This window comes from Myiozetetes cayanensis, unplaced genomic scaffold (assembly GCF_022539395.1).
Source record: "Myiozetetes cayanensis isolate MyiCay16 unplaced genomic scaffold, myiCay2020 scf1100, whole genome shotgun sequence".
Classification (NCBI taxonomy): Eukaryota; Metazoa; Chordata; class Aves; order Passeriformes; family Tyrannidae; genus Myiozetetes; species Myiozetetes cayanensis.
The window spans coordinates 1-13,031 of record NW_026086717.1 but is presented as its reverse complement, the minus strand read 5'-3'; the positions used below and the strand labels follow the sequence as shown (position 1 = coordinate 13,031).

Sequence of the window (13,031 nt, the reverse complement as noted above, 5' to 3'; positions counted from 1 at the left end):
ATTTGGGGTGGGAGGGGTGGGGAGGGGGCTTTGGGGTGGTGGGGGGTCCCGGTGGGTCTGGGGAGGCTGGGATGTGTAAAAGGAGGGTTTGGGTTTGGGTTTGGGGAGGGGGTCAGGAGGGGTGGAAGTTAGGAGGAGGGGCAGGATGGTTTGAGGATCAGGAGGAATTTGGGGGTCCCGGGTGGGTTTGGGGAGGTTGGGAGGGTAAAGGGAGGGTTTGGGTTTGGGTTTGGGTTTGGGTTTGGGAGGGGGTCAGGAGGGATGGGGTTGAGGGGGTGGGGGGGTCAGGATGGTTTGGAGGATCAGGAGGAATTTGGGGTTGGGGGTGGGGAGGGGGTTTGGGGCAGGGGAGTGGTCCCAGGTGGGTTTGGGGAGGTTGGGAGGGTAAAAGGAGGGGTTGGGCTTGGGGAGGGTGGAAGTTGAGGTGGGGGGTCAGGATGGTTTGGAGGGATCAGGAGGAATTTGGGTGGGGTGGGAGGGGGATGGGTCGGAAGGGGGGTTTGGGGGGGTTTTGGGGGTCCCGGGTGGGTTTGGGGAGGTTGGGAGGGTAAAAGGGGAGGGTTTGGGTTTGGGGAGGGGTAGTTGAGGGGGAGGGGGTCAGGATGGTTTGGAGGGATCAGGAGGAATTTGGGTGGGGCGGTGGGGAGGGTCGGAAGGGGAGTTTGGGGGTCCCGGGTGGGTTTGGGGAGGTTGGGAGGGTAAAAGGAGGGTTTGGGTTTGGGTTTGGGTTTGGGAGGGGGTCAGGATGGTTTGGAGGGATCAGGAGGAATTTGGGGTCCGGGTGGGTTTGGGGGGGTTTGGGAGGGTAGAGGGAGGATTTGGGAGGTTTGGGGGTGGTGGGGAGGGGTTTTGGGGGGGGGGGTGTTCCCGGGTGGGTTTGGGGAGGTTGGGAGGGTAAAGGGAGGGTTTGGGTTTGGGGAGGGTGGGAGGTAGAGGGAGAGGGGTCAAGATGGTTTGGAGGGATCAGGAGGAATTTGAGGGTTTGGGGGTGGGGGTCCGGGTGGGTTTGGGGAGGGTGGGGAGGTAAAGGGAGGGTTTGGGGAGGGGGCCAGGATGGTTTGGAGGGATCAGGAGGAATTTGGGGGTGGGAGGGGTGGGGAGGGTCGGAAGGGGTTTTGGGGGTCCTGGGTGGGTTTGGGGAGGTTGGGAGGGTAAAAGGGGAGGGTTTGGGTTTTGGGGGTTTTGGGGGTCCTGGGTGGGTTTGGGGAGGTTGGGAGGGTAAAGGAGGGGATGGGAGGTCAGGAGGGTGGAATTGAGGGGAGGGGGTCAGGATGGTTTGGAGGGATCAGGAGGAATTTGGGTTGGGGGGGGTTGGGAGGGTCTTGAGTGGGGTCCAAGGAGGGGTTGGGGGTGGTCACAGAGGGGGGATCACGGGGTGGGATTGGGGGTCAGGCTGGTTTGGGGGATGGGTGGGATGCTTCAGGGTGGGGGGGCTTGGGGGTCCGGGAAGATTTGGGGGTGGTTGGGGAGGTTCGGGGCCTGACCGGGTCCTGGGGAGGGGGAGGAGGGGGAGGGGGCTCACCCGGGGGTCTCCTCCCCGCAGAACCTCCCGAGGCGCCGCGCGTCGTCCCGAGCCCCCCCCTCGAAGACGGCCACGTAGTCGTAGCGGCAGTGGGGGTCGGGCTCCACGTCGAACTTCCCGAACCGCAGCTCCACCACCTTTTTGGGGGAGGGGGGCAAAGACCCCTCAAAAATCAGGCTCAGCGCTCCCCCCACTCCTCGGATCCTCCCTCCCACCAATAACCCTCCTGAGACGTCCCAAAATTCTCCTCCCCCCTCAACCTGGTCTGTCTTTAACCCTTCCCCGGCCCCTCAAATGATTTCTGACACCCCCTCCCCCCAAAAAATCTCCTCTGTTCCTCTCAAGCCCCTCGGACTCCCCCTCCCTCCCCCAAAGGACCGACACCTGCAGACCCCCAAACCCCCCACCCCAACCCCCAACCTCCTGGTGTCTCCCCAAAACCCTCCTGACCCCCAAAAAATAAAACCCCACTTTTATGAATCCCCCAACCCCCAGGACCCCCAAACCTCCTTGGGTCTCCCCAAACCCCTCCTGACCCCCTCAAACCACCCCTGACCCCCCCAAAAATAAAACCCCACTTTTATGAATCCCCCAACCCCCAGGACCCCCAAACCTCCTTGAGTCTCCCCAAAACCCCTCCTGACCCCCCAAAAATAAAAACCCCACCTTTCTGAATCCCCAACCCCAGGACCCCCAAACCTCCTGGTGTCTCCCCAAACCCCTCCTGACCCCCCTCAAACCTCTTCCTGACCCCCCAAACCCTCCTGACCCCCAAAAATAAAAACCCCACTTTTATGAACCCCCCAACCCCCAGGACCCCCAAACCTCCTGGTGTCTCCCCAAAACCCCTCCTGACCCCCTCAAACCACCCCTGACCCCCAAAAAATAAAACCCCCACTTTTATGAACCCCCCAACCCCAGGACCCCCAAACCTCCTGGTGTCTCCCCAAACCCCTTCTGACCCCTCAAACCTCCTCCCTGACCTCTCAAAAATAAAAACCCCACCTTTCTGAATCCCCCAACCCCCAGGACCCCCAAACCTCCTGGTGTCTCCCAAAACCCCTCCTGACCCCCTCAAACCCTCCTTGAGCCCCCCAAACCACCCCTGACCCCTCAAAATAAAAACCCCACTTTATGAATCCCCCAAACCCCCACCCCCACCCCCACCCTTCTGGTGTCTCCCCAAAACCCCTCCTGACCCCTCAAACCCCTCCTGACCCCCTCAAACCACCCCTGACCTCCTCTAAAAAAATAAACCCCACTTTTATGAACCCCCAACCCCAGGACCCCCAAACCTCCTGGTGTCTCCCTCAAACCCCTCCTGACCTCCCAAACCCCTCCTAACCCCCCAAACCACCCTGACCCCCCAAAAATAAAGACCCCACCTTTCTGAATCCCCCAACCCCAGGACCCCCAAACCTCCTGGTGTCTCCCAAAACCCCTCCTGAGCCCCCAAACCACCCCCAACCTCCTGGTGTCTCCCAAAACCCCTCCTGACCCCCTCAAACCCCTCCTGACCCCCTCAAACCATCCCTGACCCCCCAAAAATAAAACCCCACTTTTATGAATCCCACCCCCCCAGGACCCCCAAACCTCCTGGTGTCTCCCCAAACCCCTCCTGACCCCCAAAAAAATAAACCCCCACTTTTATGAATCCCCAACCCCCACGACCCCCAAACCTCCTTGGGTCTCCCCAAACCCCCTCCTGACCCCTGAAACCCCTCCTGACCCCCAAAAATAAAAACCCCACTTTTTATGAATCCCCCAACCCCCAGGACCCCCAAACCTCCTGGTGTCTCCCCAAACCCCCTCCTGACCCCCAACCACCCCTGACCCCCCAAAAACCCCCACCACCTTCTTGAATCCCACCCCCAGGACCCCCAAACCTCCTGGTGTCTCCCCCCAAACCCCTCCTGACCCCCTCAAACCCCTCCTGAGCCCCCAAAAATAAAAACCCCACTTTTATGAATCCCCAACCCCCAGGACCCCCAAACCTCCTGGTGTCTCCCCAAAATCCCTCCTGACCCCTCAAAAAATAAAAACCCCACCTTTCTGAATCCCCAACCCCAGGACCCCCAAACCTCCTGGTGTCTCCCCAAAACCCCTCCTGACCCCTCAAACCCCTCCTGACACCCCCAAACCCCTCCTGGCCCCTCCAAAAAATAAAACCCCACTTTTATGAATCCCCCAACCCCCACCCTCCTGGTTTCTCCCCAAAACCCCTCCTGACCCCCAAACCCCCTCCTGACCCCCAAAATAAAACCCCCACTTTTATGAATCCCACCAACCCCCAGGACCCCCAAACCTCCTGGTGTCTCCCCAAAACCCCTCCTGACCTCCCCCAAACCACCCCTGACCCCCCTAAAAATAAACCCCCACTTTTATGAATCCCACGCCCCCCAGGACCCCCAAACCTCCTGGGTCTCCCAAACCCCTTCTGACCCCCCAAACCACCCCTGACCCCCCAAAAAATAAAACCCCCACTTTTATGAATCCCCAACCCCAGGACCCCCAAACCTCCTTGGGTCTCCCCTAAACCCCTCCTGACCCCCTCAAACCCCTCCTGACCCCCTCAAACCCCTCCTGACCCCTCAAACCCCTCCTGAGCCCCCCCAAAAAATAAAAACCCCACCTTTCTGAATCCCCCCAACCCCAGGACCCCCAACCTCCTGGGTGTCTCCCCCAAAACCCCTCCTGACCCCCTCAAAACCTCTCCTGACCCCCCAAAAATAAAACCCCACTTTTATGGAATCCCACCCCCAGGACCCCCCAAACCTCCTGGTGTCTCCCCAAAACCCCTCCTGACCCCCTCAAACCCCTCCTGAACCCTCCCAAACCACCCCTGACCCCTCCCAAACCACCCCTGACCCCCCAAAAATAAACCCCCACTTTTCTGAACCCCCCAACCCCAGGACCCCCAAACCTCCTGGTGTCTCCCCCAAAACCCCCTCCTGACCCCCTCAAACCACCCCTGACCCCTCCCAAACCACTCCTGACCCCCCAAAAATAAAACCCCCACTTTATGAATCCCCCAACCCCCAGGATCCCCAAACCTCCTGGTGTCTCCCCCAAACCCCTCCTGACCCCCTCAAACCCCTCCTGACCCCTCCCAAACCACCCCTGACCTCCAAAATAAACCCCCACCTTTCTGAATCCCCAACCCCAGGACCCCCAAACCTCCTGGTGTCTCCCCCAAAACCCCTCCTGACCCCCCAAACCACCCCCTGACCCCCTCAAACCACCCCTGACCCCCAAAACCTCTCCTGACCCCCAAAAATAAACCCCCACTTTTATGAATCCCACCCCCTCCAGGACCCCCAAATCTCCTGGTGTCTCCCCAAAACCCTCCTGACCCCTCAAACCCCCTCCTGACCCCTCAAACCCCTCCTGACCCCCCTCCAACCACCTCTGACCCCCCAAAAAATAAAACCCCACTTTTATGAATCCCACCTCCCAGGACCCCCAAACCTCCTGGTGTCTCCCCAAACCCCTCCTGAGCCCCTCAAACCCCTCCTGACTCCCCAAAAATAAAAACCCCACTTTTATGAATCCCACCCCCCAGAACCCCCAAATCTCCTGGTGTCTCCCCAAAACCCATCCTGACCCCTCAAACCCCTCCTGAGCCCCCAAACCACCCCTGACCCCCCAAAAAATAAAAACCCCACTTTTATGAATCCCCCAACCCCCAGGACCCCAAACCTCCTGGTGTCTCCCCAAACCACCCCTGACCCCCCAAAAAATAAAACCCCCACTTTTATGAATCCCACCCCCAGGACCCCCAAACCTCCTGGTGTCTCCCCAAAACCCCTCCTGACCCCTCAAACCCTCCTGACCCCTCAAACCACCCCTGACCCCCCAAAAAATAAAACCCCCACTTTTATGAATCCCCAACCCCAAACCACCCCCAACCTCCTGGTGTCTCCCCAAAACCCCTCCTGACCCCTCAAACCCCTCCTGACCCCCTCAAACCCCTCCTGACCCCCTCAAACCCCCTCCTGACCCCCTCAAACCCCTCCTGACCCCCCAAAAAATTAAAACCCCACTTTTATGAATCCCCAAACCCCAGGACCCCCAAACCTCCTGGTGTCTCCCCAAACCCCTCCTGACCCCTCAAACCCCTCCTGACCCCTCAAACCCCTCCTGACCCCCCTCAAACTCCTCCTGACCCCCCAAAAATAAAAACCCCACCTTTCTGAACCCCCAACCCCCAGGACCCCCAAACCTCCTGGTGTCTCCCCAAAACCCCTCCTGACCCCCTCAGACCCCTCCTGACCCCTCTCCCAAACCACCCCTGACACCCCCAAAAATAAACCCCCACTTTTATGAATCCCCCAACCCCCAGGACCCCCCAAACCTCCTGGTGTCTCCTCAAACCCCTCCTGACCCCTCCCAAACCACCCTGACCCCCCAAACCTCTCCTAACCCCCCAAACCACCCCTGACCCCCCAAAAATAAAACCCCCACTTTTATGAACCCCCCAACCCCCCAGGACCCCCAAACCTTGTCGGGGGTCCCACGATGTGCCAGGAGCAGCTGATGCCGGGGGATAATCCTCCTCGGGCCACCTCGGGGTGTTCAGGCTCCCTGGGGCTTCTCCAGCCGCCCCCACAAAATTGGTGCTCTAGGAGAAGAGGAAGGGGTGGTGGGGGTCACATTTTGGGGTAAAACACCCTGGGACCCCCTCCCCCCAATTTTCTGCACCGCCGGCAACTCCTCTGTCCCTGAGACCCCCCAAAAAAAAACACGAGGTCTTGAGGGGGAAACTGGGGAGGGGATGGATTTTTGGTGCAAGACTCCCGGGAATGGTTTTTGTAAAGTTTTGGGGGTTTTTTTTGGGGGGGGGGTCGTACTCACCATCAAAATAGTGCCAGGACTCCCCGAAAAAATGGGGTTTATTTTTGAGCCCTGAGCCGCCGTCCCTGGGGCCCTGCAAAAGGGCTGGGCTGGGTTGGGGAGGGGGTGGGGTCCCTGTGTGGATTTTGGGGGTCTCTGTGGGGTTTTTGAGGGGATTTGGGGTTGTCCATGAGGATTTGGGGTTGGCCCTGCTCTCCGCCGGCGGTTTTTGCCCTCCTTCCTTTTCCCTCCATTTTGGGTCACATTTCCTTCACATTTTCCTGCCACCCTGTTCTCCCTCACTCTTTTCCCTCTTTCACCCCTTTCCCCCTCAGTTTTCCCCTTCTTTTCCTCTCAGGATTTCCCCCATTTTCCCCCCTCATTTTCCCCTTTCCCCCCATTTTCCCCCTCATTTTCCCCCTCATTCTCCCCTTTCCCCTCATTTTTCCCCTCATTTTCCCCTTTCCCCTCTCATTTTCCTCTCATTTTCCCCCTCACACTTTTCCCCACTTTCCCTCAGTTTTTCCCTCCTTTTCCCTCACAGTTTTCCCTCTATTTTTCCTCCCCCCCCTCACACTTTTCCTACCTTGTCCCCTCAGTTTTTCCTCCTTATTTTCCCTCTTTATCCCCTCAGCTTTTCCCTCCTTTTTTTTTCCCCTCAGCCTTTTTTTTTTTCCCCTTTATCCCCCTCACCCTTTCCCCTCCATTCTTTTCCTCCTTTCTCCTCACACTTCCCCCATTTTCCTCCTCCCTTTCCATTCTCAGTTCCAAATTTCCCCCCCTCCTCTTCCCCCTTTTTATTTTTCCTCACACTTTTCACACTTTTCACCCCCTTTTCCTCCCCTTTTCTCCCCATTTTTCCCCACAGCCTCCTCAGTGACCCCCTCAGAGGGGCTTTTAGGGCTGTCCCTGCTCTCTCCTACTTGGTTTTTTTTTTGGGGAGCTCCATGAATTTTGGGGTCTCCACTGAGGCTCCTATGAAGATTTGGGTGTTTTTGGGGGGCTCCGTGTATTTTTGGCAGCTCCGTTCAGGGGTGGAGGGATTGAGTGGGGGTCTCCTATAGGATTTGGGGGTCTCCGTGTAACTCTGGGGGGGGGTTCCTGTAAACCTTTAGGGTTTTTTTTTTTGGGGAAGGAGCTCCATGAATTTTGGGGGTCACCACGAGGCTCCCATGAAGATTTGGGTGTTTTTTGGGGGGTCTCCGTGTATTTTTGGCAGCTCCGTTCAGGGGTGGGAGGGATTTTGAGGGGGGTCTCCCTATAGGATTTGGGGTCTCCGTGTGACTCCAGGGTGGGGTTTCCTATAAACCTTTAGGTTTTTTTTTGGGGGAGCTCCATGAATTTTGGGGTCTCCACGGGCTCCCATGAAGATTTGGGTGTGTTTGGGGGTATTTTTGGCAGCTCCGTTCGGGGGGAGGGATTTTGAGGGGGGTGTCCCTATAGGATTTGGGGTCTTCGTGCAACTCCAGGGTGGGGTTTCCTATAAACCTTTAGGTTTTTTTTTGGGGGGTCTCCATAAATTTTGGGGTCTCCACGAGGCTCCCATGAAGATTTGGGTGGGTTTGGGGGTATTTTTGCACCTCCGTGGTGGGGAGGGATTTTGAGTGGGGGTCCCTACAGGATTTGGGGTCTCCGTGTAACTCCAGGGGGTTTCTATAAACCTTAGGTTTTTTTTGGGGGAGCTCCATGAATTTTGGGGGTCTCCACGGGGCTCCCATGAAGATTTGGGTGGGTTTGGGGGTATTTTTGGCACCTCCGTGGTGGGGGAGGGATTTTGAGTGGGGGGTCGCTATAGGATTTGGGGTCTCCGTGTGACTCCGGGGTGAGGTTTCCTCTAAACCTTTAGGGTGTTTTTTTTTTGGGGGAAGGAGCTCCATGAATTTTGGGGGTCTCCACGGGCTCCATGAAGATTTGGGTGGGTTTGGGGGCATTTTTGGCAGCTCCGTGGTGGGGGTGGGAGGGATTTTGGAGGGGGTCTCCCTATAGGATTTGGGGTCTCTGTGTGACTCCAGGGGGGGGTTTCCTATAAACCTTTAGGGTTTTTTTTTTGGGGGTTGATTTTGGGGGTCACCCCCACATTTTGGGATTGTCCCTGCTCTCCGCCGGCGGCGCTCCCCACCCACCCAATCCCCAATTTTTTGGGGGGCGCCCCAATAAAATCATCACCCCCGTATTTAAAGGGTGGGGGTCTCCCAGGTTTTTTTGGGGGGTGCCCCAATAAAATCATCTCCCCCGTATTTAAAGGGGGTGGGGGTCTCCCAGGATTTTTGGGGGGCGCCCCAAAAAATCATCTCCCCCGTATTTAAGGGGGGGGTCTCTCAGGATTTTTGGGGGCGCCCCAACAAACCATCTCCCCCGCATTTGAGGAGGGGGTCTCTAAGGTTTTTTGGGGGCGCCCCAACAAAACCATCACCCCCGTATTTAAGGGGGGGGTCTCCCAGGTATTTTTGGGGCGCCCCAACAAAGCATCACCCCCGTATTTGAAGAGGGGGTCTCCCAGGATTTTTTGGGTGCCCCCCAAAAAACCATCTCCCCCATAATTGAGGAGGGGGTCTCCCAGGTTTTTTGGGGGGTGCCCCAAAAAAATCATCTCCCCCGTATTTGAGGAGGGGGTCTCCCAGGTTTTTTGGGGGCCCCCCAACAAACCATCGCCCCCGTATTTAAGGGGGGGGTCTCTCTAAGGTTTTTGGGGGTCCCCCAAAAACCATCTCCCCCATATTTGAGGAGGGGGTCTCTCTAAGGTTTTTGGGGGCCCCCCAACAAACCATCTCCCCCATATTTGAGGAGGGGGTCTCTCTAAGGTTTTTGGGGGCGCCCCAACAAAACCATCACCCCCGTATTTGAGGAGGGGGTCTCTCTAAGGTTTTTGGGGGCCCCCCAACAAACCATCTCCCCATATTTGAGGAGGGGGTCTCTCTAAGGTTTTTGGGGGCGCCCCAACAAACCATCTCCCCCATATTTGAGGAGGGGGTCTCTAAGGTTTTTTTGGGGGGCGCCCCAACAAACCATCACCCCCATATTTGAGGAGGGGGTCTCCCAGGATTTTTTGGGGGGCGCCCCAACAAACCATCACCCCCGTATTTGAGGAGGGGGTCTCCCAGGTATTTTTGGGGGCACCCCAAAAAACCATCACCCCCATATTTGAAGAGGGGGTCTCTCAGGTATTTTTGGGTGCCCCAACAAACCATCACCCCCGTATTTGAAGAGGGGGTCTCTCTAAGGGTTTTGGGGGGCACCCCAACAAACCATCTCCCCCGTATTTAAGGAGGGGGTCTCTCTCAGGTTTTTGGGGGGCACCCTACAAAACCATCTCCCCCATATTTAAGGAGGGGGTCTCCCAGGATTTTTGGTGCCCCCCAATAAACCATCTCCCCCGTATTTAAGGAGGGGGTCTCTAAGGTTTTTGGGGGCCCCCCAACAAAACCATCACCCCCGTATTTGAAGAGGGGGTCTCCCAGGTATTTTTTGGTGCCCCCCAATAAACCATCTCCCCCGTATTTGAGGGGGGGGTCTCTCTCACCGCTGGCGGGGGGGCTGCCGGCGCTGAACCAGGCCAGGAAGCCCCTGCCGGCCGTGCCGCCGTCGCTCTCCATGCGCAGCCTGAGGCGGTTTTGGGGGGCCCGCAGAGCCCCCGGGCGGAAGGTGCCGCAGAAGCGCCCCAGGAGCGGCGCCCCCGGGCCGTGCCCCCCGAACACCGAGAGCGAGTCGAAGCGGCACAGAGGGTCCGGCTCCAGGTCGAAGACGCGGAAGGAGAGGGTGGCCACCTGGCCCTCGGGGACCTGAGGGGGTGTTAGGGGGTTTGGGGGTCACCAGTTGGACCTTGGGGATGTTATGGGGTCTGGGGGTCACCACCCGGGCCCTTGGGGACATTACAGGGTCACCTGGCCCTCGGGGACCTGGGGGGGATGTTATGGGGTTTGGGGGTCACCAGTTGGCCCTTGGGGACATTACAGGGTCACCTGGCCCTCGGGGACCTGGGGGGGACACCGGGGGGTCTGGGGGTCACCACCTGGCCCTTGGGGACATGGGGGGGGATGTTGTGGGGTCTGGGGGTCACCAGCTGGGCCCTTGGGGACGTTATGGGGTCTGGGGGTCACCACCTGGCCCTCGGGGACCTGGGGGACACCGGGGGTCTGGGGGTCACCAGCTGGTCCTTGGGGACATGGGGGTGTTGTGGGGTCTGGGGGTCACCAGCTGGACCTTGGGGACATTACAGGGCCACCTGGCCCTTGGGGACCTGAGGGGGTGTTATGGGGTGTGGGGGTCACCACCCGGGCTCTTGGGGATGTTATGGGTGTGGGGGTGACCACCTGGCCCTTGGGGACCTGGGGGATGTTGTGGGGTTTGGGGTCACCAGTTGGACCTTGGGGACATGGGGGATGTTGTGGGGTTTGGGGGTCACCAGTTGGACCTTGGGGACGTTATGGGGTTTGGGGGTCACCAGCTGGCCCTTGGGGACCTGGGGGTGCTGTGGGGGTTTGGGGATCACCAGCTGGGCCCTTGGGGACGTTATGGGTCTGGGGTCACCACCTGGCCCTCGGGGACCTGGGGGTGTTGTGGGGTTTGGGGGTCACCAGTTGGCCCTTGGGGACATGGGGGATGCTGTGGGGTCTGGGGTCACCACCTGGCCCTTGGGGACATGGGGGATGTCGTGGGGTCTGGGGGTCACCAGCTGGCCCTTGGGGACCTGGGGGTGTTGCTGGGGTTTGGGTGTCACCCAGTTAGACCTTGGGGATGTTATGGGGTCTGGGGGTCACCACCTGGCCCTCGGGGACCTGGGGGATGTGGGGTTAGGGGTCACCACCTGGCCCCTCGGGGACCTGGGGACACCAGGGGGTCTGGGGTCACTCAGCTGGCCCTCGGGGGACCTGGGGGACACCAGGGGTCTGGGGGTCACAACCTGGGCCTTGGGGACACTACAGGGCCACCTGGCCCTCGGGGACCTGGGGGGATGTTATGGGGTCTGGGGGTCACCACCCAGCCCTCAGGGACCTGAGGGGGGTGTTGTGGGGTCTGGGGGTCACCAGGTGGACCTTGGGGACCTGGGGGTGCTGTGGGGTTTGGGGTCACCACCTGGCCCTTGGGGACACTAGGGCCACCTGGCCTGGGGACCTGGGGGATGTTACGGGGTCTGGGTGTGACCAGCTGGCCCTCGGGGACCTGGGGGGGATGTTATGGGGTCTGGGGGTCACCACCTGGCCCTTGAGGGACATTGTGGGTCTGGGTGTGATCAGCTGGCCCTTGGGGACATGGGGGACATGGGGACGTTATGGGGTCTGGGGGTCACCAGCTGGCCCTTGGGGACCTGGGGGATGTTGTGGGGTCTGGGGTCACCAGCTGGACCTTGGGGACATGGGGGGACATGGGGGACGTTATGGGGTCTGGGTGTGACCACCTGGCCCTCGAGGACCTGGGGGATGTTGTGGGGTTTGGGGTCACCAGTTTGCCCTTGGGGACCTGGGGGATGTTATGGGGTCTGGGTGGGACACTGGGGGGTGAGGGTGTGACCACCTGGGCCCTGGGGACCTGGGGGGACACCAGGGGGTCTGAGGGTCACCAGTTGGACCTTGGGGACATGGGGGGTGTTGTGGGGTTTGGGGGTCACCAGCTGGCCCTTGGGGACATGGGGGGATGTTGTGGGGTCTGGGGGTCACCACCTGGCCCTTGGGGACATTACAGGGTCTGGGGGTCACCACCTGGCCTTCGGGGACCTGGGGGGGTGTTGTGGGGTCTGGGGGTCACCACCTGGCCCTTGGGGACATTACGGGGTCTGGGTGTCACCAGCTGGGCCCTCGGGGACATGAGGGGTATTTGGGGTGCCCCGGGGTATTTGAGGTGCCCCGGGGGTATTTTGGGTGCCCCGGGGGTGTTTGGGGTGCCCCAGGGGGAGTTTCAGGTGCCCGAGGCGGTGTTTGGGATGCTCAGAGGGTGTTTGGGGTGCCCCGGGGGTATTTGGGGTGCCCGGGGGGGTATTTTGGGTGCCCGGGGGGGTATTTTGGGTGCCCCAGGGGGTATTTTGGGTGCCCGAGGGGGGGTCCGTGCCGTGATGGTCCAGGTGCAGTTGCTGCCGGGGGTTTTGGGGTGCCCCGGGGTATTTTAGGTGCCCGGGGTATTTTGGGGTTTTCCGGGGGTATTTTGGGTGCCCCAGGGGGTATTTTGGGTACCCAAAGGGGTATTTTGGGTGCCTGGGGTCCGTACCGTGATGGTCCAGGTGCAGTTAAGCGTCGGGGGTGTTTGGGATGCCCGGGAGTGGTATTTTGGGTGCCCCAGGGGTATTTTTGGATGCCCGGGGGTATTTTGGGTGCCCCAGGGGTATTTTGGGTGCCCGAGGGGTATTTTGGGTGCCCGGGGGTATTTTGGGTGCCCGGGGGGTCCGTACCGTGATGGTCCAGGTGCAGTTGCTGCCGGGGGTGTTGGGGTGCCCTGGGGTGTTTGGGGTGCCCGAGGGGTATTCTTGGGGTTTTCCGGGGTATTTTGGGGTGCCCTGGGGTATTTTGGGTGCCTCGAGGGGGTATTTTTGGGTGCCTGGGGAGGGGTCCGCACCGTGATGGTCCAGGTGCAGTTGCTGCCGGGGGTATTTGGGGTGCCCCGGGGGTATTTTGGGATGCCCGAGGGGGTATTTTGGGTGCCCGAGGGGATATTTTGGTGCCCGGGGTATTTTGGGTGCCCGGGGGTA

The 13,031-nt window shown here is 59.6% G+C and overlaps 1 protein-coding gene across 1 annotated transcript; it reads right to left on the bottom strand.

Annotated features, from left to right (window-relative positions):
• Nucleotides 1-1,509: 1,509 nt before the first annotated feature.
• On the bottom strand, nucleotides 1,510-12,586 carry LOC126635130 (procollagen C-endopeptidase enhancer 1-like; the record flags this gene model as incomplete). Its single annotated transcript, XM_050306075.1, is given in 6 exon segments — nucleotides 1,510-1,726; nucleotides 6,023-6,062; nucleotides 6,065-6,108; nucleotides 6,110-6,143; nucleotides 9,876-10,134; nucleotides 12,554-12,586. Coding segments are annotated over 6 exon segments (618 nt in total), but the record flags the coding sequence as incomplete, so codon positions are not given.
• Nucleotides 12,587-13,031: the final 445 nt, after the last annotated feature.